The sequence below is a fragment of the Sus scrofa genome, chromosome 3 (genome assembly GCF_000003025.6).
Source record: "Sus scrofa isolate TJ Tabasco breed Duroc chromosome 3, Sscrofa11.1, whole genome shotgun sequence".
NCBI lineage: Eukaryota > Metazoa > Chordata > Mammalia > Artiodactyla > Suidae > Sus > Sus scrofa.
In genome coordinates this window covers 40190528-40216481 of record NC_010445.4, presented here as the reverse complement: position 1 = coordinate 40216481, position 25954 = coordinate 40190528, and the positions used below count along the sequence as shown (strand labels likewise).

Below are 25954 nucleotides of genomic sequence, written 5' to 3'. Positions count from 1 at the left end.
CCTCTCAGCCCTTCCACGTTGAAGGCGGGTGGGGGTTGGTCCCAGTGTCCGCAACAGGGCCGACGCCCCCCTGGTCTCAGCTCCTCCGTCAGGGCGTGTGCTCCGTGCCAAGGGGAGTGTGCCTGGCAGCTGCCCTTTAGCGGCCCCCACCCAGGGCCTCAGCCCCTCGGAGGCCGTGCATCTCCTGCAGAGGCACAGCAGGGGCCCCAGGCCCGTGGGGGGAGTGGGGGGTCACGCGTATGACTTAACGGGGGAGTGCGGGCTGCGGGTACTGGCGTGGTCTTAGGAGAGGCTGCAGGGCAGAGACGTCTGCTTCCTGCCCTCACTCCTCCAGGGCGTGTTCTCTCCAGCAAGAGGCTTCAGGCCCGCGCTGATGGCTGCTTTTAATGACCCCATCTTTTTTCATTCCTCGGTCATTTAGGGGGTGTCCCGTTATGTGGAGGTCAAGGTTTGATTTGTTGGCATTTGCGTAGCTGTCCAAGCAGGCTCTGGTTCAGCCGGGCCCTGGAGCTTAAGCGTCCAGTGCCTGGTGTCCCCGCTGTGTTGGGGAGGCCGCCTCAGGCAGAATGAGGAGGCGCCCGCCCTTGGCGGCCCTCAACTGCGGCCAGGGCACGAGGCACTAGCCTCAAGGGCTGAGTGGCACTGCGATCGGAAGGGCCGCTGGCCTGGCCACCACCCCCACCCCCCTACCCCAGGCTGTGGCTCCTCCTTGCCCTCCCAGCGACTGCAAGGGGTTACCCGCCACGTCCACCACAGTGGCCGCAGCGGGCCGTCCCTGGGCGTGAGCGTGCCGGGGGCCTGGATCCAAGCCACTTAACAAGCGGAGGCACCTCTGGAAAAGCCAGGGGCTGCAGCTGGGTGAGCCAGTGACTGGGCGGGAGGAATCAGCCCCCAGGAGAGAAGTGGCCTCCTGTCCCTCCGCTCCGGGCATGGAGCACGGTCTCACGGTGGCCTCACGGGGGCCTGACCCGCACCTCGAGCTTCCCTCTCCCCTGTGTTTGGCCCCAGTGTCCGCAGGAGGAGATGTCCGAGTCGGGCCAGTCCTCGGCGGCTGCCACCCCCAGCACCACGGGCACCAAGTCCAACACGCCCACGTCGTCTGTGCCCTCGGCCGCCGTCACGCCGCTCAGTGAGGGCCTGCAGCCCCTGGGCGACTACGGCCCCAACGCAAAGAACGGCAAGCGGGCACGGGAGAAGCGCAACAGCCGCAACATGGAGGTGCAGGTCACACAGGAGATGCGCAACGTCAGCATAGGTACCGCCATCCTCCCAGGCGCATCTGCCGCCCTGCCCTCGCAGCGCCAGGCGTACCCTCCTGAGCCTCTCCTGGGCCTCACTGGCTGCCGGCTCCCCATCCTCACGTGGTCCCCCCTCCGTGTGTCTGTCCTGGATGCCCCCCGCGTCTCATAGAGACCAGGGCCTGCCTTGCCTATGGGCTCATTTCACCATAAAAATCCTCTCCAAGAGCAGTCCATCCTGCAGATTGGGGTCCAGGCTTCAGCATGTACAATGGGGGGACACACCTGGGCCCCTGGCAGTAGAATCATGGTCATCCAGCAGACAGTTCAGCTAGAGAGAAAAGCCCGTTCAAGGAGTTCCCGCTGTGGGTCAGCAGTTAGCGAACCCGACTAGTATCTGTGAGGATGTGGGCTCAATCCCTGGCCTCGCTCAGTGGGTTAAGGATCTGGCGTTGCTGGGGCTCTGGTGTAGGCCGGCAGCTGTAGCTCCGATGTAAGCCCTAGCCTGGGAACCTCCGTGTGCTGCAGGTGCCACCTTAAAAGACGGGGGAAAGGGAAAAAAAAAAACGGGTCTGTTGAGGTAGGGTCATAAAAAGGAGGCACAGTTCCGGGGACAAGCGCCACCCAGCCCGGGAAGAGCTCCTGCTTCCCCAGCCCGGGAAGAGCTCCTGCTGACAGTCGAGCCTGCTGTGGGGTCCAGCTGGGGTCTGTGGACAAGGGGCCCAGAGCAGCCTTGAGTGGTGCAGGGACTCCCCTGTGTCCCCCAGGCATGGGCAGCAGTGATGAGTGGTCCGACGTCCAGGACATCATCGACTCGACCCCAGAGCTAGACATGGGGCGGGAGCCCCGCCTGGACCGCACAGGCAACAGGTACTCAGTGGGCCCAGAGCCCGTCCCCAGGGTCAGCATCCCCCGGGCAGTCGGTGCCCTGTGAAAACGGCCCGCAGCCTCTCAAGGTGGGAGAACCGCCCGGGGCCCCCACTTGCTCCAGCGGTCCCCGGGGGTCCCCGCGTGTCCCCTTCATGGCCACACGCTCACCCCGCCTGCCTCGGCCACGTGTCCTCACAGCCCGACCCAGGGGATTGTGAACAAGGCTTTCGGCATCAACACGGACTCCCTCTACCACGAGCTGTCAACCGCGGGCTCCGAGGTCATCGGGGACGTGGACGAAGGGGCCGACCTGCTAGGTAAGTGCCCACCGTCCCCGGCCTGCAGGGCCCGGGCAATTGCTCTTGCTGGTTTTGTTTGTGATGAAAGCAAAGTCTCCGGGAGCCATGAGCCAGGAAGTACTCCACGCAGGCCTGGGACGCTGCGGTGTGCTTCCCGCATGGTGGACCCGGCCGGTGGGGTGTAGGGTCCTCACGGACTGGAGCAGCCAACCAGCCGTCACCCCAGAAGAAATCCGGCCCCATCAGCGCTCAGCCCGGCCCTGCCCCAAGCCCCTCCCTACCACCACCCTGCAGCCCACTTTGGGGACACTTTGGAGGGGGGTTCGTCGCCAGCTCCTCCCATCCTAGAGGAACATGCCCAGGTCCCCACCAGCACTGCCCGGGGCGGGTCCGGGGCAGGTGCAGGGAAGCTGGCTGAGGGGACTCGCTCCCCGTCCTCCCCCGACCCCGTGCCGGGACGGGCCGTCAGGCTGTAGAACGCCCCAGGGCGGGCGTCCCCAGGGCTGCAAGGCCAGGCTGTGGGTGTCTCTCGGCAGGGTTCAAGCCCCCCTGACCCCCCAGCAGGTCTGGGGAAGCCCCCCTCCCTTTCAGCAGCCAGCGAGGTGGGCGGGGGCCAAGTTCGGTTCTGGTCTGTCCTCTCCCCACGCCCACAGGGAAGGGGCAGCACCTTGACCCGGGCAGCTGCCCTTGCGGGACACATGGCGACGGGGCGGGTAGCAGCGTTTCTGCTTCCAGGATCTCGGGGGGGCTGCCTTCCGCTTTTAGAGCCGTATCTTGTCACCTGCTGCCACAGCGGCAGGGCTGTCTCCCCTCTGAGTTTTGGTTGCCAGTCTTTCTGCCGCTGTCACTTCCCGCTGACAGATATGCCCCAGGGACTCAGAGCATCTCTGGAGCATGTCCCCGTATGGGCCTCCCTGCCCACCCAGCCTGCCAGCTGCACACACAGCCAGGCCTGACGTGCAGAGGAAGGGGCCTGGCTGGCGTTTGCAGCCCAGCATGTTCTCGCTTTCCTTGCAGTGGGCCGGCGTCTCAGGGGTTCTCTACAAGCCGATTGTCTTTACTTGGGTTAGGGTTAGGGTTAGGGTCAGGGTTAGGGACCCCAAGGAGCTGGGGGTATTTAGCACCTGTACGCCGTGTGCCTGAAGCACAAGTTTTTTCAGCCAGAATTAAATTTATACAAATTATGTATACCCAATTGTAAAAACACACATCATATAAAAATTACCATCTTATCCATTCTTAGTGTACATTTCAGTCTTAAAATTTCGTTCAGGGAGTTCCCTTGTGGTGCAGAAAGTTAAGAATCTGGTGGTGTCACTGCAGTGGCTCTGGTGACTGCTATGGCTTGGGTTCACTCCCTAGCCTGGGAACTTGCACGTGCTGCAGGCTCAGCCCAATAAATAGATAAATAAAAATAAATACATTTAGGAGTTCCTGTCGTGGCTCAGTGGAAACAAACCTGCCTAGTGTCCATAGGGATGCAGGTTCAATCCCTGGCCTCACTCACTGGGTTAAGGCTCTGGTGTTGCCGTGAGCTGTGGTGTAGGTGGCAGACACAGCTTGGATCTGGTGTTGCTGTGGCTGTGGTGTAGGCCGGCGGCTACAGCTCTGATTCGACCCCTAGCCTGGGAACCTCCATATGCCACGAGTGCAGCCCTTAAAAAAAAAAACAAATTAAATAAAATATACAAAAACTATCAGTATTCATAAAAAATCTAATTAGGGACAATCACTTTTTTAAAAGATTTCTCTTTTTTGGCTGCCCCTGTAACATGTGGAACTTCCCGGGCCAGGGATCGAAGTTGATCCAGAGCTGTGACCTATACTGCAGCTGCGGCAACACCAGATCCTTAACTCGAGCCACAGTGGGAAAAAAGATACATGCTGATCATAATATTCACGTAACATCAGAACAATCACTCCAGACAATCACTTTTAATATTTTGACATCCTCCTACTCGCCTTTACATATTTCATATAATACCATATAAATGCACATTTTAGGCACTTAAAAAATTTTGGGGAGTTCCCATCATGGCATACGGAAACGAATCTGACTAGGAACCATGAGGCTGTGGGTTCAATCCCTGGCCTCACTCAGTGGGTTAAGGATCTGGCGTTGCCGTGAGCTGTGGTATAGGTCGCAGATGCGGCTCGGATCTGGCATGGCTGTGGTGTAGGCCGGCAGCAAGAGCTCCGATTAGACCTCTAGCCTGGGAACCTCCATGTGCTGAGGGTGCGGGCCCTAAAAAGGCCAAAAAAAAAAAAATTTTGGAAAAAAGATACATGCTGATCATAATATTCACGTAACATCAGAAGCTGCCAAGAAGGGAGTAAAAACCAAAGGGCCCCCCTGGGGTGATGAGACACCTCCCAGGCACCGAGGCCCTGACCATTATGAGGGTCCTGGGGGCTCCTGTGCCAGCCCTGGGGGCCGGGCAGGGCCTGGGGGCGGCGGCATCCTGGACTGGAGCTCATGTGGCCGGAGGACCATGCTCTCCTGAGCTTTGGAGACCCTCCTCAAAGACGTGAGCCCCTCCTCAGAAAAGCACACCTGCACGGGACGCTGTGCGTTTCCCCACCGCCGGGGTAGGAGGCGCAGGAGGAGGTCCTAGTGGCGCCAGGGGCCGTCTGCTGGCAAGGGCAAGGCTCTTGTGACCTGTGGACCGAGCGGGCACGGTGGAGGGCCGAGCTGGGGCTGCTCTCAGCCCGTCGCCTGAGGCGCCCTGTCCCAGAGCCTGGCTCTGCTGGAGGAAGTGTCAGCAGTGGGAGTTTGAAGACACGCCAAGGGTGGGCACCTGGCTCTAAGCTCCATGTGCAGCTGCTGCGCGGGAGAGACCGGGGCCGGGGGGCCTCTAGCGGCCTCGGCCCTGTGAGCGCTGTCATGGTGCCTGCTGTGACCTCCGACTCGCTGACGCTCTGCCTGCAACGAGACAGACGCTTCTTAAGGCGGGCTAGGTCCCTGCACGAACTGCTCCGTGCGTCTCTTGGCTTGAGGACCGGGAATGCCTTTGGCAGAGAAGAAAGGGCCTGTGTCCTCTTTCCTTGAACCCACAGCGTGACTGACGGTAAGACACGCCCTTGTCTTACAAGTTTCCAAGAAAGAAGAGAAATTGCCACAAATTGCACTGCCCCCCCCCCCCGCCACGGACGGGAAGTCCCAGGCACCGCTTCCGAGCCTTAAGATGCGACAAGCATGCCGCTTGGAGTTGACGCAGATGGAGAGAAAGTGAGTCAGTACTTAGCCACTGGCTCCACCAGGGTGGTGGACGGCGCGCCTGCACCACGGGGGTTGTGCGTCCACCTCACAGCTGAGGACACCAAGCAAACCAAGCGACTGACCGTGCTCTGCTGAGAGTCGTGTGTGCTCCACGGGCCGGTCCAGCTGCACCAGGTCCCACCCAGACAGTCGCCAGGGCCGGACAACATCTAGAAATAACCTCAAGACACAGGCCAAGCGTGTGACGAGCAAGAGGAAACGTCACTGAAGACCGTGAAGGAAGCGCGCATACGTTGTGAAGCACGACACATCCCTCGACGTGAAAGCCATCGGGGGACACCACCGACCAGCCCCTTCAGGCGTAAACTGCCTCGGTATCAGTCGGAAGACACACAGCCTTTTTTTTTTTTCCCTAGAAAGATATGAGTGGATTTGAAATTCATTCCAAAGGGTGACGGTGTGAGGAGAGCCCAGAAGGGCCGGCCATGCCAGGTAGCAGGAGTGTTTCTTGAAGCCGAAGGGATGGCAGCAGGCCGCCCAGCGCAGGAGCTGCGGGCAGACCCGGAACCATCTCTGCGATGCCTGTGGCATTTCAAGTCGTTGGAAGATGGGTGGAGCACTCAGCAATGTTTGGGATTTGTTGAGTAGGCACGTGGGAGGGAAACGCAGCCTGATCCCAGCCTCACAGCATACACAGAAGTAATTTCTAGGTGGGTTAAAGATGTCAACAAAAACACAAGCATGGGGAGTGTCCGCTGTGGCGCAGTGGTTAATGAATCCGACTAGGAACCATGAGATTGCAGGTTCGATCCCTGGCCTTGCTCAGTGGATTAAGGATCTTGTGTTGCCATGAGCTGTGGTGTAGGTCGCAGACGCGGCTTGGATCCTGCGTTGCTGTGGCTCTGGTGTAGACCGGTGGCTACAGCTCGATTCGACCCCTAGCCTGGGAACCTCCACAGGCCACGAGAGCAGCCCAAGAAATGGCAAAAAGACAAAAAAAAAAAATACAGGCATGACCGGAACTGAAAGAAAAACTGGAGAGTATTTTCATAACCTGGGCCTCTCTTCAGGGCCAGAGCTGTAGGGAGTGTTTTCAGTGTGGTGAGACAACCTGGAATTTAAAAATACGTCTCTGTGAGTTCCATCACTCAAATTAAAAGAAGCCACGTTGGAGCTCCCTTCATGGCTCAGTAGTTAATGATCCTGACTAGGAACCATGAGGATGCAGGTTCGATCCCCAGCCTCGCCCAGTGGGTTAAGGAGCCCACGCTGCCCTGCGGAGCAAGTCGTCACAGACGTAGCCGTGGCTGTGGTGTAGGCTGGCAGCTGCAGCTCCGATTAGACCCCTAGCCTGGGACCCTCCATGTGCCGAGGGTGTGGCCCTAAAAAACAGAAAGACACCTGATGTGTGCCTGGAAAGAGGCCTGAGAAAGAGCATCAAAGGTGAGGAGTGGCCGCCCTGGGAGTGGAGCCCAGATGATGGCCTCGTCCCCTGTGGGGCCGGTGCACTTCTCTATTATTTGAGTAGCAGTTCAGCAGGTCCGTATTGTGTCCTTGAGGTCAAGTGACTCTTCATACCATTTCTCTCTGCGTGAAATCAACCAGATAGAACTGCACCGTTCTGTCGGGTCTTCACCTGGGTGGCAGAGAACAGTTTGGCACACGCTGCCCATGACCCTCCCCTCCAACCAAGGCCTGACTCAGCGGCTTCCTTCCCGCACAGTGGGGCTCTTGTACCCCAGCCACCTTTTCTCCGAGGTCCTGCCCTTCCCGTCAGACCTGGGCTGGCTAGCTGCGCCCCACTCCCCCAGGCCAGTCCCCGGCTGCCGCTCACTCGCCCTGGGGGGTGCCTCCCGCCCCACCCCCCTCACCTTTACAGGGGGCTGGCCCTCCACATGGGTGGGTGGCCGGCGTGGAGGGTCAGCTGGCTTTAGAGCCCCGCGGCCCCCAGACTGAGGGATGTGCTGTCCTGGCCTCCCTTTCCGACCGGACCCCGCTGTGCATGGGGTTTGGCGCCTGCAGGCCTGGCGACACACGCTCGCATTCTTTCCTGCCCTTGGACACGGACACGGCTGACTGATGCTTGTTGCTTTTTCATTGAGAAGGTCTCTGTGTTTTGTGGGTTCCAGTCACCAATTGACCTTTGTCGCTTCCTTCCCCCCATCTCTCTCCGCTTCACTGGACACGGCCCAGGGGAGTTCTCAGGTGCGTACCTCTGCGGTCCGTTTGTGGCCCCCTCTTCCTCAGGGTGGAGTTCAGGGGGTGTGGAGGGGCACCCTGGGACACCCCTGCTGCTGCCCAGTCACCCCGGCTGTGTGGCTAGCCCTCCTGATCCCGTCCGGGCCAGCCGAGGCCCCTGTGCTTTTGCTCACCACCAGCTCCTGCTGCTCGGAGGCTTGTTTGGGTTTTGCTCCACTAGCTAACTGACGGCCCTTGACAGCTGAGGGAGGGCGCTGCGCCCTTGCCCCATCCTGTCCTGGAGGCTGGGGGTCCCCCAGGGCCATTTCTCCAGGGTCTTCAGAGCCCTTAGAGGCACAGGCGCTGGTCTGCGGTGTCTCTCCCTGGGGAGTGCACCCCAGAGGTCAGGGGACCCGCCAGGCATGGCTCCCCGTCCTCTCCCCAGGTGACAGTGTTCCAAGCTCCTGTTTTCTTGCAGGAGTGGGAGGCTCTGAGCCCCCGACCCTCCAAGGGCGCCCCTCCCCCATGGCGCTCAAAGGCCCCAGGGGGCCCTGGGCACAGCTCTCCCTCATTTGCAGAGACCCCCGTCCTTAACCCCCAGCCCACCCCACCCCAGATTTTAGCGGAGGACACCAGTTGCGTTGCGCGGACCCTCCGCCTCACCACCCGGCTGCTCTTGGCCTCGTGGTCCTCTGCGCCACCCCAGGGGGACCCTCTGTGGGAGGAGTGGCAGGAGTGGCTGGCTCAGTCTGTCCCGAGCCTCCCGTCCCGCTTCCGTGTCCGAGCCAAACCCCGCGAGACGCAGCCCCGACGCACCCCGCCTGCTCATCACTCGGGCTTAACGCGCTTGTTTTCTCTCCCCTCCTCTCTCCCGCCCTGGCCGCCCATCTCCCGCGGGACTGGGACGGCGCCGGTAGTGCGCGATGATTTTTTTGGTAAGGCCGCGGCCCGTTTCAGTGCGTTTCTCCCGCTTCTGGCTTCCCCCCCGCTGCCCGCCGCCGCCCACGCTTTGGTGCACACAGCGGGGCTGGGCGGGGCGGTGGGGCCCGGCAGGCGTGGGGAGCCGGCGCCCGGCCCCTCCGCCGTCTCTCTTGGAGCAGACCCTTGATGGGCTGAGGAGGGAACCCCAGCCCCTCTGAGCCGGCCAGGGGTGAGCCTGCTGTGTCCCCTCTGAGAGGGAGGCAAGGAGGTGACCGTGGAAACCTGAGCACACGGCGTGCCTGGGGTCTCTCGCCGGCGTCAGGCCGTGGAGGGACTCGAACGAGAGCAGCAGACCTCGGGTCTCTGAGGCTCTCCTGAAGGTTTCGATGCGGTGCTCTGGGGGTCTGTGACCTGCCTGGACCGCAGTCTGTCGGGTCTGCGTGGGAGGCCGGGCCAGCCCCTCTGAGCCCCAGCCCCAGGGGGCGCTGTCCCCCTCACCTCCGCAGGGGGCCGTGTCTCCCAGGTCTGCTCCCAGCCGGCGAGGGCGGCACCTGCTGTGGGCCGTCCATGCCTTGATTGGCCAGGGGCTCTCTGCCTCCTGTGCTGTCCCCTCTGAATCCCCGTCACCTCCACTGTCCTGGGGGCTGCTCTGAGCAAGGTCTGCTTCACCACGGCCTGGGGGAAAGTGGGTGGCACTGGGGCTGGGCAGAGGTCGAGGTCATCCGAGTGCCCTGCTGGTCCAGGCTTCATGGTCATGGTAGCAAGCTGAGCTCTAGAATGTAAGCCCAGGGAGACTGGCCATCAGGGCCGTGGGAACCTGCTCTGTGCCCCCCAGAGGCCAATCTGAGACCAGCAGAGGCCTCTCCCAGGCTCGCTGTGCAGGTGTCTTCCTGCAGATGGGGCTTCTGGGCTTTGCCCTCACATCAGCCCTCCCAGGGGTGGGCTGCCCTGGGTGGGATGTTTGTTGTTCTGAAGCAGATGTGATCGGCGGGGTGTGGCTTCACCAGACGCAGGTAATGACTCTGTACCTTTCGTTGCAGGAATGGGCAAGGAAGTGGGGAATCTGCTTCTGGAGAACTCGCAGCTTCTAGAAACCAAGTAAGACCGCTTTTCCTCAGCAGCACAGCTGCAGAGGGAGCCCCCCGCCCGCTGCCCCCTGCCCAGCCCGGACAACAACCGTGTCTCCCCAGCCAGGAGGACAGGACTTTGCGCTGAGCTCGCCCCTCCGGGGGAGGACATGGCGTGGTCACTGCCTTGCACCACCTTCAGGGCCGGGATGGGTCTCCCATGTGTACATGCCAGTGTGGGCAGACGCCGGTGAACCCCCATCACTCGGTGTACCCGCCGGTCACAGGGAGCTCCCCGCTTTCTGCCTTTTCAAAGAAACGCTCTGAACGTGGTGAAGAACGACCTCATCGCCAAGGTGGACCAGCTCTCAGGGGAGCAGGAGGTGCTGAAGGGGGACTTGGAAGCTGCCAGGCAGGCCAAACTCAGGCTGGAGAACCGTATCAAGGACCTGGAGGAGGAGCTGAGGAGGTGGGCGGGGGCTTTTGTGGGGGCGGGGCCCCGTGACGCCACGTGGAGGTCCTGCTCAGGCTTCTCCTGGGCTCTTGGCAAAACCCTGGCGTCTCTCTAGCTAACCTCACCCCGAGTTCCTTCCCCCTAAAGCGGCTCACTTGGCGCGCTCCCTGCTCGTTCTGCTCCTCCCCGAGCTTCGTCTCATATGACTCCATCCAGACCCAACTCCTGTGTCGGCTATCCACCCCTCCCGCTTTCTCCGCCATCCGCCTAGGAACCCCGCACAGGGAGCAGCGTCCCTGACCTGGGTCGCCGTCCTCCGGCCGCTGAGCGGGGCCTTCCCTGCTGCTCTCACGCCGTTACCTTCCCTCAGGAGGAGGGAAGGGAGGATGAGGGCCTCTGGCCTCCGTGGGTGTCCCCGTGCTCTCCAGCCCTTGATCTGCCGAGGGCGGCCCGGAGCCTTGTTCGGAAAGCCTAGGGTCTCCTCTGAGCACTCCGCACTCCCTCGTGGCCTTTCTCTTCCCGCCTGATCCTCACCCCATTCTCCCAAAGTGGTGCTTTTGGCCCCAGACAGGAAAAGGGAGGTGGAGGGGAGGGCCCTGGGCACCTGTGCCAGGTTTGTGGGACCGGGAGCCAGATCCCCTCTGGGCTCGCGGAGAATGGGGCTCTCTCTGCCTTCCCATCGCCGCTTGACCACCAGAGTTGGAGGGCCTCCTCCTTGGCTGGGCTGCGGGAACACGTGAGCAGGGGTGTGCAGCCACCGGTCCCCGAGGCAGTGGCAGGAACAAGGGGTGTGCAGCCACCGGTCCCCGAGGCAGTGGCAGGAACACTCAGGGCCTAGAAACTGAGGGGAGAGCTGAGAGGTGGGTCATGGCCCCTGGGCCGTGCCGCGTGGGGCCCTCACCCCTGCCCCGCCTCCTTCCGCATCCTCTAGAGTGAAGTCGGAGGCCATCGTTGCCCACCGTGAACCCAAAGAAGAGGTGGAGGATGTAAGCAGCTATCTCTGTACAGAATTGGTATATTCCACTATTAACATGCGGGCACGGGGGTGGGCACGGACGGGCTCCCGGGACGTGGACCCCCTCACCCCTCCTGTGGGACCCCTGCACCCAGCAGCAGCCACACCCGTGACTGTGAAATCAGGCTCTGCCTCCCTCTGGGGGAGGCCGCTTCTCAGCCCCAGGTCCTTGTGGCTGCATATTGCAGTCACACGCATGAGCTCCCTGGCTACTCAGCCCAGCTGCTTCCCCCAGATGGGACAGCTTGAGTACCTGAGGCCCTCAGAGCCCGCGTGTGTCCTTACACCCCCGCCAGAGGCGCGTGGATTGTTCTCAGTAAAGCCCTCGGCCCCTGCTCCCTGGGGTTTGTAACTGACCGTCTTAGGAGGGGCGTGGGAAGGGGTTGAGGGGCTCTTTGCTCTTTGACGTCCTCCCCAGAGCAGGGGCCCAGGCCCAGTGACCCGACCGCCTTCCTGAAGGAGAGGGCAGGTGTGGGTCTTTAACCCGAGGTGCCGACCTCACCGCTCGGCTGTTCCTTTGGGGCAGTGTGACGGGTGTGGCAGGATGCCGCTCACACGGCAGGCACTTGGGAAGCTCGCTGCTCACCTTGCCCACCCTGTCCCGTCCCTCACCTCCACATGCTGTAGGAGAGAAGGCCGAGGGGAACGTCCAGCCCCAAGGCCCTCCCATGTGCAGCATGGAGGGTGCCATCGGCTGGGGCGCCAACGCACCATGAACACCAAGTGTCGGTGCTGGTCCCCTTGGGGAGGGGGCGGGACCACAGGGCCAGACTCAGTCCTGCCAGGGATCGGCAGGTTCCAGGCAGATCTGCCAGGACCCCAAGCGTCCAGCTAGGACGTAGTGACCGGGGTCCTGCTTGCCAGCCCCTCCCTAGAACCCCTCTCCCTGCTGTTCCGCCGTGGGGCTGTCCCCCCAGGTAGCATCGACCAGGGCGTCCGGGATTGCCAAGGTGGCCAGGAGCCTCTGGGAAGGCACGCTGCGTGGGCCCCTCGCGTGTGTCATGTGACCTTCCGGGGGGGTGGCTCCTTTCACTGTCATGCCCACCCCCCCCCATGCGTGAGCCTGAAGCTCCTGGAGGTGGACCCTCGCTGGCTGAACAGTAGCGCTGTCCCCTGCAGGACAAGATCCCCATGGCGCAGCGCCGCCGCTTTACGCGCGTGGAGATGGCCCGCGTGCTCATGGAGCGCAACCAGTACAAGGAGCGGCTCATGGAGCTGCAGGAGGCTGTACGGTGGACGGAGATGATCCGGTGAGTCTCTAGGTCCGCAGCTGCGAGCTGCGGTCGCTCCGGGAGGTCCGGGTGCGGCAGCGGGGTCCCACCCCACCTTCTGCTCTTCTGGGAGGATCGGGAGGGGGCTGGGTCCTCCCCAGTGCGAGCCCGCAGGGGCCAGGAGATCCCGGGGCCTGGTGCACCGTGCACTGGCAGTGGATGTGCCTTCTGGGCTGGAGAGGCACCGGGCCACGTGGGGCCAGGGACTGTCCCAGGAGCCCCTCTCGTCTGACACTCCGTTCCCAGGGTGTCCGTGGGAGCCCCCCGAGGCCGGAGGGCGGGGGGCCAGTGGGGCTGAGGTGGCCGGGGGTGTTGGCCAGGTCAGGCTGGGCCCGCTGAGCGGCTCACCTCGCCCCTCCCCCGTAGAGCGTCCCGCGAGCACCCGTCTGTCCAGGAGAAGAAGAAGTCCACCATCTGGCAGTTGTAAGTTGACAGCGCCTGGGGGGGTGGGGTCTGGGCACTGGCGGGGTGGGGGGGATGGCTCCCCTCGGCCTGCTCTCACCCGGCGCCTTGGCTGGCAGCTTCAGCCGCCTCTTCAGCTCCTCCTCCAGCCCCCCTCCGGCCAAGCGGTCCTACCCCTCCGTGAACATCCATTACAAGTCGCCCACCACGGCCGGCTTCAGCCAGCGCCGCAATCACGGCATGTGCCAGATCGCCGGCAGCCGGCCCCTGGAGTTCTTCCCCGATGAGTGAGTTTCCCTGGATGCCCCTGCCCCTCCCTGCTGGACTGTGGCCCCAGGCTCCTCCCCTCCAGGTTCTGAAGCCAGGCCAGGCCTCTACCTGGCTTCTCTGGGGGCTGTGGGAGGGACACTGGCCAGGCATCGGGGTCATGACCTCTCTGTGGACACCCGTGTACCTCTCCTCCCTCTGGTGGGAGCCCTGGATGTCCCTTGGCAGATGCTGCCCGCCCCTGCACTGTCCCTGTTCTCAGTTCCAAAGGCTTGTGCCTTGGTGCTGGGTGACCCCAGCAGGGCAGCCGTTTCAGCCCCGCCCCTGGGCTGGCCCCGCACTCTCCACTCCACGAGGGCTGGACTCCACAGGAGGTTTTCATGCAGGGTTGAGTTTCTTCCTGCAGAATAAGTTTCTGTTTGGAATTTTGTAGTCTTGTTCATTTTGAAACCAAGAATTTGGGTCCAGGGCTGAAGGAAAGTTCTGTGCCTCATACCAGAGCCTGTGGAGGTTTCTCTGGAGGGGCCGGTGCCCCCAGTGCAGGTCTCTGCCCTCGGGCCCTTGGCATCAGCAGCCGCAGGATGTGGCCTCCAAGCTGAGCTGCGGAGGGCCTGGGCAACAGGCCTGCTCCCTGCAGGGCTGGTAACTCTCCTTCCCCTCCCCAGCGACTGCACGTCCTCCGCCCGGCGGGAGCAGAAGCGCGAGCAGTACCGCCAGGTGCGCGAGCACGTGCGCAACGACGAGGGGCGGCTGCAGGCCTGTGGCTGGAGCCTGCCGGCCAAGTACAAGCAGGTGCCTGGGCGCGGGGGGCTGGGGTGCGGCCTGCCCCTCGGCCTGGCCTCCCGCGGACAGAAGGGGGGCCCCTGGGGCGCCCCGAGGCACCCATGGCCTGGATTCTGAAGGCCGGCCTGTGCCCACCGTGCCCCTCTGCCCTGTGCTTGCAGCTGAGTCCCAACGGGGGCCAGGAGGACACACGGGTGAAGAACGTGCCCGTCCCCGTGTACTGCCGCCCCCTGGTGGAGAAGGACCCCACCATGAAGGTGAGCGGCGAGGGTGAGGGCGCGTTGGCGGCGGGCTGGAGGGTTCGGGCCCTAGAGGGGAGGCCGGCTCCTGGACCACCGGCCCGCCTGTCTCCCAGCTGTGGTGTGCTGCGGGCGTCAACCTGAGCGGCTGGAAACCCAGTGAGGACGACTCTGGGAATGGAGTCAAGCCCCCGCCAGGCTGTGACCCTCTGACCTGCGACCGGGACGTCGAAGGAGAGACCCAGAGCAACCATTCGTCCCCAGAGAGGAGGAAGGTCAGCGTGGCGGGCGGCCCGGCAGCCCTCCGCTGCTCCCGTCTGGATGGCTCGGTGACTGAGGCTTTCTGGGGCCCGGTGCTTGTCTGGGGGAGTGACAGAAACGGAGGACAGCTGGGGGCAGTGGCGCCAGACTGGGCCCACCTCGGCGAGGAGGGCGGAGGCTGAGCGGAAAGGGCGGCGCCCAGGCTTCAGGTCCCATCCCAGCTGACTTGGGGACCGGGAACCTAACCACTGGGAGCTCAGCCTCCCTCTGAGGAAGGGGCCCTGTGGGTCGTGACCTGAGTTCTCGCCAGCCTAGTGACGGCAGGACAACCGGGTCCCTGAGGCCGCAGGCAAGGCTAGCTCCCGAGAGACCCCCGGGGGCCTCCCCTCAACCCTGCGCAGCCGCTGGAGGAGTGTGGCCGAGTCTCCAGCCTGTCCTGTCCCCCCTCCTCCGTGTCTGAAACAGGCCAAGGAGCTCCCCGAGGCGGAGCCCCCGTCCAGCCGCGTGTGGATCCTCACCAGCACCCTGACCACCAGCAAAGTGGTCATCATCGATGCCAGCCAGCCCGGCGCCGTCGTGGACCAGTTCACCGTGTGCAACGCCCACGTGCTCTGCATCTCCAGCATCCCCGGTGAGCACTGGCCGCAGCCAGGGAGCCTGCTGCACGTGTCCTGCCCCCGCCTGTTGGCCCCACTCCCCCGACACCAAAGAGAGGGGGTGGCATCAGAGGGGGTCCCCTCCCCTCGCCGCCGCGCTGGGATGCGAGCGCGCATGGGGTCTTGTCGTGGGGGCTCCTTGGCACGGGGTGACGGGCTGTGACTCTCCCTGCAGCGGCCAGTGACGGCGACTACCCTCCAGGGGAGATCTTCCTGGACAGCGATGTGAACCCCGAGGACTCCGGTGCAGACGGCGTGCTGGCCGGCATCACCCTGGTGGGCTGTGCCACCCGCTGCAACGTGCCACGCAGCGCCTGCTCCTCCCGCGGAGACACGCCAGTGCTGGATAAGGGCCAGGGTGAGTTCTGGGCCTGAGCCCTCGGCCCCCTGCCCTCGCTCAGCCGTACTCACCCCTCCTTCCCCCAGGGGAGGTGGCTGTTGTCGCCAACGGGAAAGTCAACCCATCTCAGTCCATGGAGGAGGCCACGGAGGCCACGGAGGTGCCAGACTCTGGGCCCAGCGAGGCAGATGCAGGCGCCGTGCGGCCTGGGCCCCTCACGGAGCACGTCTTCACCGACCCGGCCCCCACCCCGCCCCCCAGCGCCCAGCCTGACAGGTGGGCTCTCGGGACGGGGCAGAGGCGAAGGGTGGGGCCCTGCAGGGGGCGGGGGGCCGGGGTTGGGGGGGCCGCCCTGGAGCCGCCATCCCCCCTACAGTGAAAACGGGCCGGAGGCCGACGTGAGTGGCATGCAGCCCGAGCCGGAGCCCAGCGGGGACCCCACAGGGGCCACCAGCAGTGCTGCACCCACCATGTGGCTGGGAGCCCAGAATGGCTGGTAGGCTGGGCCTGGGGGGCAGGGGTGGGAGGGTCCCCTGGGCGACCCCCACCCACGGCGCCTCGTCCCGCAGGCTGTACGTGCACTCGGCCGTGGCCAACTGGAAGAAGCGCCTGCACTCCATCAAGCTGAAGGACTCCGTGCTGAGCCTGGTGTGCGTGCCCCTGCGGGGGCTGGGGGTGGAGGCTGGGCGGCCGCCAGGGCCCCGCTCACCGCCTTCCCCTTGCAGGCACGTGAAAGGGCGCGTGCTGGTGGCTCTGGCGGACGGGACTCTGGCCATCTTCCACCGAGGTGAAGGTGAGGCGGGCGCAGCGGGTGGGGGAGCGGCCAGGTGTGACCCACCTCCACTGTGAGCAAAGGTGCCGACCAGGACTGAGGAGGGGCGGGCTCTCTGCAGACGGCCAGTGGGACCTGAGCAACTATCACCTGATGGACCTGGGCCACCCGCACCACTCCATCCGCTGCATGGCCGTGGTGCACGACCGCGTCTGGTGCGGCTACAAGAACAAGGTGCACGTGATCCAGCCCAAGACCATGCAGATTGAGGTGAGCGGGGCTGGGGCTGGGCTCCCGCACGCCTTCCGGTGGACTCCGAGGGGCTTCATGGGGCCAGAGGACATGAACGCAGGGAAGTGACCCGTCGGTCCCAGGTCCCAGGCAGGCAAGGGGCCGCTGGGCTGTGAATGCCAGTCTGCGAGGAGTCCACCTGCTGCGGCACCCTAAAACAAGCCCTATACCCTCCACACCGCCAGGGCTGCGGGCGCAGGGCAGCTCCAGGGCCTTTTCTTGGAAGCGCAAAGAGGCCCTGGAGAGGCTGCCACAAGCCTCGTACCTGTCGCCAGGACACCTGGGGGTGGCGGGTTTGGGCCCCCCTCGCCCCCCACCCCCCACTGTTGATGGGCTGCCCCGACTGCGCAGAAGTCGTTTGACGCCCACCCACGGCGGGAGAGCCAGGTGCGGCAGCTGGCGTGGATCGGCGACGGGGTGTGGGTATCCATCCGCCTGGACTCCACGCTGCGGCTCTACCACGCCCATACCCACCAGCACCTGCAGGACGTGGACATCGAGCCCTACGTCAGCAAGATGCTGGGTGCGTGGCTGCCGGGCAGCGTGGGGGCGGGCCGGAGGGTCCCGGCGCCGGCCCGCTGTGACCCCCTGCCCATCTCCCCCAGGCACAGGCAAGCTGGGCTTCTCCTTCGTGCGCATCACGGCCTTGCTCATCGCGGGCAACCGCCTCTGGGTGGGCACTGGCAATGGCGTGGTCATCTCCATCCCTCTGACCGAGAGTGAGTGGCCCCCAATGCCTGCAGAGGCGGCGCTGGCTGTGGCAGAGCCGCCGTCAGGGCCCCAGGGGCGGGCGTGCTGCCGGGACAGGACACCCGCAGGACAGGGGCCGGCCCGGCGGGCCTGCCTGTGACCACCTCTCTTCTCTCCCTCCCATGCTGCGCCCCCCCTTGCCAGCCGTGGTCCTGCACCGAGGCCAGCTGCTCGGGCTCCGGGGTAAGTCCGAGGGCCTGCCTCGCCCTCTCGGGCTGCCCTGGGGGCTGACGCTGGCCTCGGCCTGGGCCTGGCTGTGGGTGTCCCTGCTGGGTGTGCGCCTGCTGACACCCGCCTTCTCCAGCCAACAAGACGTCCCCCACATCCGGGGAGGGGGCCCGCCCGGGAGGCGTCATCCACGTGTACGGCGACGACAGCAGCGACAAGTCAGCCAGCAGCTTCATCCCCTACTGCTCCATGGCCCAGGCCCAGCTCTGCTTCCACGGGCACCGGGACGCCGTCAAGTTCTTCGTCTCCGTGCCAGGTGAGGGCCTGGCCCCACTCCCCACGGGAGCCTGCGTGAGCCTGGCCGGCCCGCTGAGGTCCCTGTGCCCCCATGACAGGCAACGTGCTGGCCACTCTCAACGGCAGCGTGCTCGACAGCCCTTCCGAGGGCCCTGGGCCCACTGCTCCCGCCGCAGATGCCGAGGCGCAGAAGCTGAGGAACGTGCTGGTGCTGAGCGGCGGGGAGGGCTACATCGACTTCCGCATCGGTGAGTGGGCGCCGCCGGGGCCGGGGCTGGGTTCGCCGGGCTCGCCTGGCCGGGTTGGCTCTCACGGCAGCCACGCTCTCTCCCCAGGCGACGGGGAGGACGACGAGCCCGAGGAGGGGGCGGGGGACATGAGCCAGGTGAAGCCCATGCTGTCCAAGGCCGAGCGCAGCCACATCATCGTGTGGCAGGTGTCCTACACGCCCGAGTGACGCTGCGGCCCCCACCACCCACCCTGCCTGCCACCACCTGCCTCCGTGTACATACAGCCCCGCCCGCCTGCCCACCGCCCACCCCGCAGGCCAGGCGCCCGTCCACCCCTCCTCTAACCTCTCAACCTGCAGCTTTCACCTTAGTTCCGGGCCTCTTTGCAAGCTGGCAAGAGCAGCCGTGCAGGCCTGGCTGGGAGGGAGGCGGGGGAGCGGGGTGGCGATCTGACCAGGGAGGGACGACACCCTTGCCCGGCGGCTCCTGGCTGGCACCCAGCCCAAAGTCCCCGAGGCCCGAGGACACTTCAGGGCCAGAGCGAGGCCAACCCCCAGGATGGCTGGGCCGGGGGAACGTCCCTACAGGGGACTCTCCATGCCCGCCATTCACTCCCAGGACTTCTGGGGGCGGAGGGCAAGAAGGGGCCTCACGCCACTGAGTCTCCCCACCCTGCGTCCCCTTGCCTTTGCCTGCTGCCCGTGGAGTGTGGGTCCAACCCTCAGGGAGCCAGCCAGTCACTAGCCCTCCCTGGGCCCCCCTCCCCTGTCCCTGCCACCCTGGGAACTGGCATAAAAGCATGTCACCAGGCTCCCTGGGGCACCTGCTTGAGAAGACAGACAGTGCCCTCGTCCCGCTGAGTCCCATCCCGTGATTGTCCTGTGTGGCAGGCTCTCACTGACCCGCGTCCCCCCACCTCGTAGGAGCAGGCTCTGGAGTCCCACCCCTCCCAGAGGCCCCCAAGGGTGGGGTTTCTCAGGCTGCCAGGGCAGGCCCAGGCCTCAGGAAGAAGGGGAGGCCCCCGGCCTCTCCTGGGGTCAGTCCTTGGACACAGGCTCAGCCTCAGGGTGACGAGGAAAGGTGTGCTCCAGGGCCTGCCTCCCGTGCAGTCTCCAAGGAGCCCAGCTCCCAGGACACGCTACTAAGTGCCTAGGGCTGGTGGTGTGGCCTGCTCTCTTGAGGGCAACCGACGAGGCTGTGAGCAGAGGCCCTAAGGGCTAGAACAGGAGCTGCTTTTGGCAGGCACCGCCCTGGACTGCCAACTCCCCACCTGCCCAGGCCTTACTCCTGTTCCTCGAGGCACCAGTCAGGGCAGCCCCAGGCCCTGCTGCCCACCCACCTCCCACCAGAGAAGCACAGATCTTGGGCAGCCGTCCCACAAGCCCAGCTGGCCACCGCTGCAGCTCCTTGCAGCCACAGGATTCTCCTCACCGCCCTGCCACTGTCCACTGTGAAGTGTGTCGCGTCCCCTGTCCGTTCTCACAGGGCCAGGGAGGGACTGGGGGGAGCCGGGTGGGTACAGCTGGGGAAAGGGGCTGGGTGATGATTCTCCTCAGGCTTTGGCCCTGCAACTTGAACCTACGTATCTGCTCTGTATGTAATAAATGTCTTAACATCGTATGTCTGTGTACCTGGGCCCAAGAGACTTGAGCACAGGTTTCCGTCAGTTTATTATAAAAAGAAATGCTGGGGAGAGCCAAGGACCAAAGTAGCACCCCACTGGCTTCCCAGGCCCGCCATAAACTGGGGCGCAGGCTGGAGCCCGGTCCGAGTGCCTCATCTGGGGCAGGAAGGCGGTCGCCAGCCATGCCTGGCAGTGTGCACCTCCCTGCCCTGCTGTCGCGCTGGGGGCTGCTGTGATCCCTGCTGCAGGAAGGGGGTTCTGAGCTCCCGGGGTGGGGCCCAGAGAATGCAGAGGCAGCCACAACCCGATCCAGGCGAGGAGCTGTAGCTACTCGTACAGCCAGTGCCCGGCGCTGTCTTCCCAGCACAGGAGCTCGTCCGCACGGAACCAGAGCGCTATCTCGCGGCGGGCGCTCTCCACCGAGTCGCTGCCGTGAATCACGTTCCTGCGCGGGAGAGGCGGGCGTGAACGCGGGCCCAGCTCGGGCAGGAGCCCCACGCAGCCCAGTGGCGGGAGTTGGGACTGGCCTTACTTGCCGACCTCGATGCAGAAATCGCCGCGGATGGTGCCGGGCGTGGCATCGACCGGGTTCGTGGCCCCGATGAGCGCCCGCGAAGCGCGAACAACGTCTAGACCCTGCCACACCTGCGCGGGGGGTCGGGAGTCAGCCCGCCGACCGCGGGCAGCCCGCCGGCCCGCCTGCCCGCCCGCGGGCACTTACCATGGCCACCACTGGTCCCGAGCCCATGTACTTCACCAGGCGCCCATAGAAAGGGCGCTCCCGCAGCTCGGCGTAGTGCTCCCGCAGCAGCTCCTCGGAGGCCTGGGGAAGCAGGGGGACGGGCCTGATGCGCCGGGGACGGCCGCGTCCTCCGTCGCGGCCCCCGCTCCGGACGACCCGCGCGTCCTCCGCCCCCCCCCCCACGTCCGGGGACCCGGGCCTCACCTGCACCAACTTCAGCGCCACCAGCTTGAAGCCCTTTCTCTCGAAGCGCCGCACGATCTCACCCACGAGCCGCCGCTGCACGCCGTCGGGCTTCACCGCCAGGAAGGTGCGCTCGTGCACGCCGGTGTAGGCTGCTGGGACCGGCGGGGCAGGGGCCGTTAGGCGGGGCCGCACCTCCGCCCGGCCGCCCGCCCGGCCCGCGTCGCTCACCTGCCGGGAAGAGGTTGGCGAAGATGGTCAGCACCAGGCAGATCATGATGGCGGCAGCCGGGCTCCGGCGACGCGCGGGCCGGGGCGGAGGCGGGGCGCGGGCCGGGGCGGGGCCTGGGCTTAAAGCGGCCGGGGCGCTGGGCGCCGGCCCCACCGAGGACGCGGCCGGGAAGGCAGCCGAGGCGGAGAGGCGCTGCCCGTCGTCCACGCCCACGCCCGCCCCGCTGCGGCCGCGTCGGCGCCTCCCCAACCCCCTCAGGGGTGCCTGCCACCCGGCATCTGCGCGCCACCCACCACCCAGCCCTCAGCACCCGTTCAGCCTGTTCCTCCCCAGAGCCCTGCAGAGGACCCGTTACGGCCCCCTATCCCGACCCCAAAGCAACCACATCCCAGAGCTACTAGATGTGCTTTTATTTGCGTTGGGTTGCTGCCTGGGTCCTGGCAGAGGCAACAGGTGATGCGGAGGGGCGCCCACCTGGAAGTGAAAGGTGCCAGCAAGGGGGCTCTACCCCAGCTAGCCCTGCTGCTTCCAGCTTCCCCCCAGCAGCCACCTCCTGTGAGGCTCCCTCACTGAGACCTAGGCGTTGGGGCAGCAGGGACAGAGGAAAGACACTAGGTGCGGGATCTGGCCGCACCTTTTCCCACCCAAACACTGAATCGCAATGTTGGATCTGAAGGTCAGATAGCCTCACACCCTGCCTCCAGCTGCCCGCGGCTTCTGGCATTTCACACGGCAGCGCCTTTGGTCTTTGTCTTCGCTTCCAGTTTCGCAGGATAGTCCCAGGGATCAATGCGGGCCCTCTCCAGATTCAGCATTGGCTCCTCCGTGCTGGTGTCTCCGTACTTCTGTCGCTGTGCTAGAATCATAGCCCGCAGGAGCGGCGGGTAGGGCACAGAGAGCGGGGTGTCCTCCGGCACCAGCGTGAAAGCCGTGAAGGCCTCCTCCTCGTGCTTGGGCACCAGCCGCCAGTCGTGGTACATGACCTGTTCTATCTCTCGAGCCTCACTCTCCGTCTTCCCTGGGGAAAGAAAGACGAGACCTATTCACACAGGCTGGCAGAACAATCTGTGGCCCGCAGCCACCTCGCCCGCTTTCTGACGCCTCACCTTTGAAAGTCAGGATGCCCCAGGCCTTCCCGTGGTCCAAGTTCTGCAAAGCAAATGGGATAGAGGTCGGCTCAGAAAGCTTCCTCGCCCCGGGATCGGGAGGCGGGGGACCCCGTCCCACAGAGACGCGCGGAAGGGAGGCAGCGGCGCTCCGCGGCGCCGGGAGCGGCTCGCTAGGGCCGGTGCGCACACCTCCGCTGCGTAGTCGGGCCGGACCCGCGTGAGGCGCCAGTAGCATGGCTCGTCGTGCTGCCAGAGCCAGGACTTGCGCGTGACGAGGCGGCCCAAGCCGAAGAGCGGCAGGCGGTTGAGCAACTGCAGGAGGCGGCTCTCGTGGCGCACGTCGGCCCAGGCTCGCATCGGCAGCCGGTTGCCTGAGTGCGGCCGCATCATCGTCTCGTAGTCCAGGGCGTAGCGCTGCGAATCGCGCGGCCGTTCCCGCTGCTCGCGCAGGGCCCTCACGCGGCGGGCCAGCTCGGCGATCAGCCGCGGCCGCACCTTCTTCCGCGCCATGGCCGCTGGAGCTTCGGTGCTCTGGCCGGAAGACGCCGCCGCACGCCGCCGGGCACGCCCGATACCGGAAGCGGCCGGTGTCTCCCGCAAAGGCGTCCGGGCGCGGCCGGAAGCGCAGAAGAGGCCGGGCGGGCCATGGCCGACGCTGGAGCTGGGAGGGCCGGGGGCTCGCGCCGGGGCCGGGGCCGGGGACCGCGGAGGCCCCCGACCTGGGAGATCTCGGACTCGGACGCCGAGGGTTCCGCCGGCGCGAGGCCGCCGCGACCGTCCGGGACCCGGCGGAGGAGCGCAGGGCGGCGGCCAAGGCACTGCGGCGGCTGCGACCCGAGCGGGCCGTGCGGCGCCTGGCGGTGCTCGTGGACCCAGGTGCGGGCGAGCCCAGTGAGCGGCCGGGGGTGGGATGCTCTCTTCGGAAGTTCCCCTTAACCCCGAAAGATGGTAGTCGGCCTGACTGCGGCAGGGAAGGGCTTCTCTGAAGGCCGTCAGTCGGCCAGGAACGGGCGCCGGCTTCCCCGTTGGCGAGCTTGATGAGACGCTCGGACCCGCGCTCTGGGAGCCGCTGCCAATCAGCGTCTTGTCAACATGCTGTCTAGGCTGTGGATCTGCTCTCCTCACCCCAGTAGTGTCCCGGCGTGGGGAAAAGAAGGAATGACAGCTGACCCTCCTTTCCCCATCCCAGCCATCCTGGAAGATGCTGCTGCCGACATCCTGATGGAGGCCTTGGACACCCTGAGCTGTGAGTACCGTGTGGAGCCCCAGCGCCCTGCCCGGAGCCTCAGGTGGAGCAGAGTGAAGCCAGATCCTTGCCCTCCCGGTGTGAGTGTCCTGGGTTACTCTCCCCAGCAGCCTCCTCTCCCGCATTTACGGAGTGCAGTCCTGGGTTGGATGGTTTCTGTTCACAAAGCTGTCTGGAGAGGCAGCTGCTGCACTCGTGGACATTGTATAGACTAGTCATCTGAGAACAGGGACACTGAGTGGGTGATGCCACTAGCCCCTTGCTTGATGAGTTGCAGGGCTGAGAAGCCAGAGCCTGCCCTCAGCTGCTGCCGAGGGATGTTCCAGCCCTATCCACTTGTGCCTGGAGGTGTTGTTGCCCCGTAGACCTGGGCTGGCCGTAGTAGCCTCGGTAGAAGACAGAACATTGAGTTTCTGTAGTGCAGAACCAGAAAAACCTGTCCATGGCTGTCGCCACCAGCCTCGGAACTTCCAGGATGCCCAGGCCCAGGTGTCCCCACAGGTGCCTCCTGAGGTGTGGGCTGCAGATGAGCAGGACCTGCTGCTGCTGCTGGAGCCCCAGGAGTTTCTGCAGGGCGTTGGCCAGCTGATCCAGGTCTCGGGGCGGGGAGTAATCCTGCTCCATGAATCGGGAGGGGCTGGATTCCCTATCTTGGATGCCGGGAGATGGGCGAAGCCCACTGGGTATCATTAGGTTAGAGCCCCTGCCATGGCCCAGCATTCAAGGTTCACCGTGTATCAACACACCATGTGCCAAGCAAAGGCCAGGCTGTGACGCAGAGGTGGCCCAGGGTGGAGAAGGGGTCTCCTTCCGATTCTTCTAGACGCCTGTGCCCAGGGCTTTTGAAGATCCCCTTGGTCCATGGGGTGCAGTGCTGGTTTCCTAAAGAGAGCCGTCTGGGCAGGAATCCTCGGCTACCTCCTCCCAGCATGGCCAGGCCACCTTGGCCCACGCCCCTGCTTCCTGCAGACCGGGGGCCCATGGACCCCACCTGCCGCAGCCCGAGGAATAAATGCAGTAAACCTCTTTGGCTTGCAGAGCAGTGGCCCAACCTGTTCTGTGCCCTGGATCTGTCCTGAGAGCCCTGCCCGCCCCCACCTGGCTGTCATCGGGTTGGATGCTTACCTCTGGTACTGGTCCCCCTAGAACCCCTTAGCAGGCCTGACCGGGATGGGAGTTCGGGGGAAAGGCAGGGGCGGCTCTGGGGCTGGGGCACAGCTCACCTGCTCCCGCGGGTGGGCTCTGGGGAGGAGTGGGAGAACTCATGGAGGCTGGGGAGCCAGAGGGATGGCCACCTCTGCTCAGGTCTCACCAGCCCAGCACCCAGGAGATGCAGCAGCCAGAGAATCCAGTGGTGGCCCGTGCCAAGGTGGCAGTCGGCTGGCCCGAGGTGGAGGAGGTGAGGGCAGTCAGGTTGGGCCAGATGGTTGGCCTGGGCCCTGGCCCTCGGGCTGCCCTCCGAGAAGCAGCAGGGGCCAGTTTGGCACGAGGGTGGCACATGGGTGGTCTCAGCTGGGAGCCCATCAAGGGAACCCTCCTCTGACCCATGCCCATGGGCTCATCCCTCCTCAGGCGCTGGTGCTCCTACAGCTCTGGGCAAACGTGGATGTGCTGCTGGTGGCCTCCTGGCAGGAACTGAGTCAACACGTGTGCGCATTCACCAAGGCCCTTGCCCAGCGCCCCTTCAAGTGGGTGACCCTCTCCTGGCTGCTTGCTGTGGCTGCGAGGCATGGGAGTGCAGGGCGGGTGGTGCGGCCCTGGCCTCACAGAGCAAAAGGGGTCCCCAAGGGCTTTGCTGAGCTGGAGGAGGGCGCACAGGAGAGGGGCGCAGAGCCTTTAGGGGCCTCCCCGCACCCTCCCCTTTCCAGGCAGTCCCGGGAGCCGAGGGCCTTCTCCTTCTGCACCGCAGGGCGCTGGGCAGCAGGAGAGCAAGTGGCAAGAGGTGGCACAGGGCTGCGGGCGGCCTGGCGGTGGCAGATCCAGCAGTTCAACCGCGTCAGCCCAGCCGTGGCCGATGCTGTCGTCGCCGCCTTCCCCTCTCCCCGGCTTCTGCAACAGGTGGGCACCCCCCTTTCCAGATCCCAGTGTGGAGGCTGGGTCCCCGAGGCCTGCCCTGCTCATCCCTGTGCCTGCCCTAGGCGTACGTGACCTGCAGCACGGAGCAGGAGCGCCTGGTCCTCCTGGCTGGCCTGCCTGTGAAGACGGGCGAGGGTGCGCGGCCCCACAGGGTGGGGCCTGACCTTTCCCGCCGCCTCTGCCTCCTCCTAACCGCCACCAACCCCGACCTCCTGCTGGACCTGGGCTGCTGACCACGCCATGGGCCTGCCGCTGGCAGATTTGACGCAGCCGCCGCAGGCACTGACCAGAAACCAGAGGGAGTGGGGGGCAGGAGGGCAAGCCACGCGGAACAGCCAGTTCTAGGGCTCTCGGCCAGTTCTGCCCCCAGGGGGTGGAGGGAAGCAGGGAAAGTTCTCATGTAACTGGGATGGGCAGGAGAGGAGATTCTTGTCTGGCCAGGAGATGTGAGCCGGCTGGAAAGTCTGGAGAAGCAGGGGCAGCATTCAGGTGCCCTGGGCCCTGCACAGCCTGGAGGAGGGGGTGGAAGCCACCCAGGACAGTCGGGAAGGGCTGGGGAGCACCTCAGGCAGGTGCCCAGGGCACACGCCAGTCCCCTGGAGGCTTGGCATTGGCTCTGGAGAGGAAGAGCTGTAAGGAAGCTCTGAGGGAAGAAGAGAAGCAGGCCACCGCCTCCCGAGGGTGTGCGACACCCCAACGGGAGCTGGGCTGTGCGCCCCAGCCTTGGCCCGGCCCCTTTCATTCTAGCGGCAG

The 25954-nt window shown here is 65.0% G+C and overlaps 4 protein-coding genes across 34 annotated transcripts in view; 2 read left to right on the top strand and 2 right to left on the bottom strand.

Annotated features, from left to right (window-relative positions):
- The window catches only part of MAPK8IP3 (mitogen-activated protein kinase 8 interacting protein 3), a 44581-nt gene extending 24972 nt beyond the window's left edge, over nt 1-19609 (top strand). For 8 of the 27 annotated variants that reach the window (XM_021086813.1, XM_021086815.1, XM_021086812.1 and 5 more), the window contains 26 exons: nt 1009-1255; nt 2006-2108; nt 2307-2425; nt 7821-7832; nt 8723-8740; nt 9767-9824; nt 10110-10262; nt 11179-11260; nt 12382-12512; nt 12900-12956; nt 13055-13222; nt 13868-13994; nt 14147-14242; nt 14341-14499; nt 14951-15116; nt 15317-15499; nt 15568-15757; nt 15858-15977; nt 16051-16131; nt 16207-16274; nt 16375-16523; nt 16896-17263; nt 17439-17477; nt 17599-17778; nt 17858-18007; nt 18095-19609. In XM_021086813.1, the coding sequence (XP_020942472.1) occupies nt 1009-1255; nt 2006-2108; nt 2307-2425; nt 7821-7832; nt 8723-8740; nt 9767-9824; nt 10110-10262; nt 11179-11260; nt 12382-12512; nt 12900-12956; nt 13055-13222; nt 13868-13994; nt 14147-14242; nt 14341-14499; nt 14951-15116; nt 15317-15499; nt 15568-15757; nt 15858-15977; nt 16051-16131; nt 16207-16274; nt 16375-16523; nt 16896-17263; nt 17439-17477; nt 17599-17778; nt 17858-18007; nt 18095-18650 (3780 nt within the window). In that variant the 3' untranslated portion in view covers nt 18651-19609. The remainder of the gene's footprint in view (nt 1-1008; nt 1256-2005; nt 2109-2306; nt 2426-7820; nt 7833-8722; nt 8741-9766; nt 9825-10109; nt 10263-11178; nt 11261-12381; nt 12513-12899; nt 12957-13054; nt 13223-13867; nt 13995-14146; nt 14243-14340; nt 14500-14950; nt 15117-15316; nt 15500-15567; nt 15758-15857; nt 15978-16050; nt 16132-16206; nt 16275-16374; nt 16524-16895; nt 17264-17438; nt 17478-17598; nt 17779-17857; nt 18008-18094) is intronic. The other 19 variants (XM_013987768.2, XM_013987765.2, XM_013987767.2 and 16 more) reach the window with 9 other exon arrangements.
- NME3 (NME/NM23 nucleoside diphosphate kinase 3) lies at nt 19361-21026 on the bottom strand. 5 transcript variants are annotated; one of them, XM_013987752.2, is made up of 5 exons: nt 20770-21026; nt 20560-20693; nt 20335-20436; nt 20154-20258; nt 19361-20058 (listed from the first exon to the last, which is right to left on the bottom strand). In XM_013987752.2, exons 1-5 carry the CDS (start codon nt 20813-20815, stop codon nt 19417-19419), a joined length of 1029 nt encoding a protein of 342 aa, XP_013843206.1. In that variant the 5' UTR covers nt 20816-21026; the 3' UTR covers nt 19361-19416. The 5 variants fall into 5 exon arrangements, 4 of the variants coding, with proteins under 4 accessions (XP_013843206.1, XP_013843207.1, NP_001231378.1 ...); XM_013987753.2 differs by having other exon boundaries at nt 20560-20690; NM_001244449.1 differs by having other exon boundaries at nt 19610-20058; nt 20146-20258; nt 20770-20842.
- MRPS34 (mitochondrial ribosomal protein S34) lies at nt 21166-22404 on the bottom strand. Its single transcript, NM_001244832.1, is given in 3 exon segments — nt 21166-21788; nt 21877-21919; nt 22069-22404. Coding segments are annotated over 3 exon segments (657 nt in total). The 5' UTR covers nt 22390-22404; the 3' UTR covers nt 21166-21495.
- Nucleotides 22488-25937, top strand: EME2 (essential meiotic structure-specific endonuclease subunit 2). The gene is given in 9 exon segments (XM_005655136.3): nt 22488-22636; nt 22639-22755; nt 23069-23205; nt 23627-23719; nt 24164-24255; nt 24431-24524; nt 24698-24813; nt 24994-25183; nt 25264-25937. Coding segments are annotated over 9 exon segments (1122 nt in total). The 5' UTR covers nt 22488-22524; the 3' UTR covers nt 25435-25937.

Coding starts and splice junctions, on each gene's coding strand:
- NME3 (XM_013987752.2), bottom strand. CDS start 20,815: ATGATCTGCCTGGTGCTGACCATCTTCGCCAACCTCTTCCCGGCAG. Junction 20,694..20,769: donor CGCCAACCTCTTCCCGGCAG/GTGAGCGACGCG, acceptor CGCCGGTCCCAG/CAGCCTACACCGGCGTGCAC. Junction 20,437..20,559: donor TGGCGCTGAAGTTGGTGCAG/GTGAGGCCCGGG, acceptor CTGCTTCCCCAG/GCCTCCGAGGAGCTGCTGCG.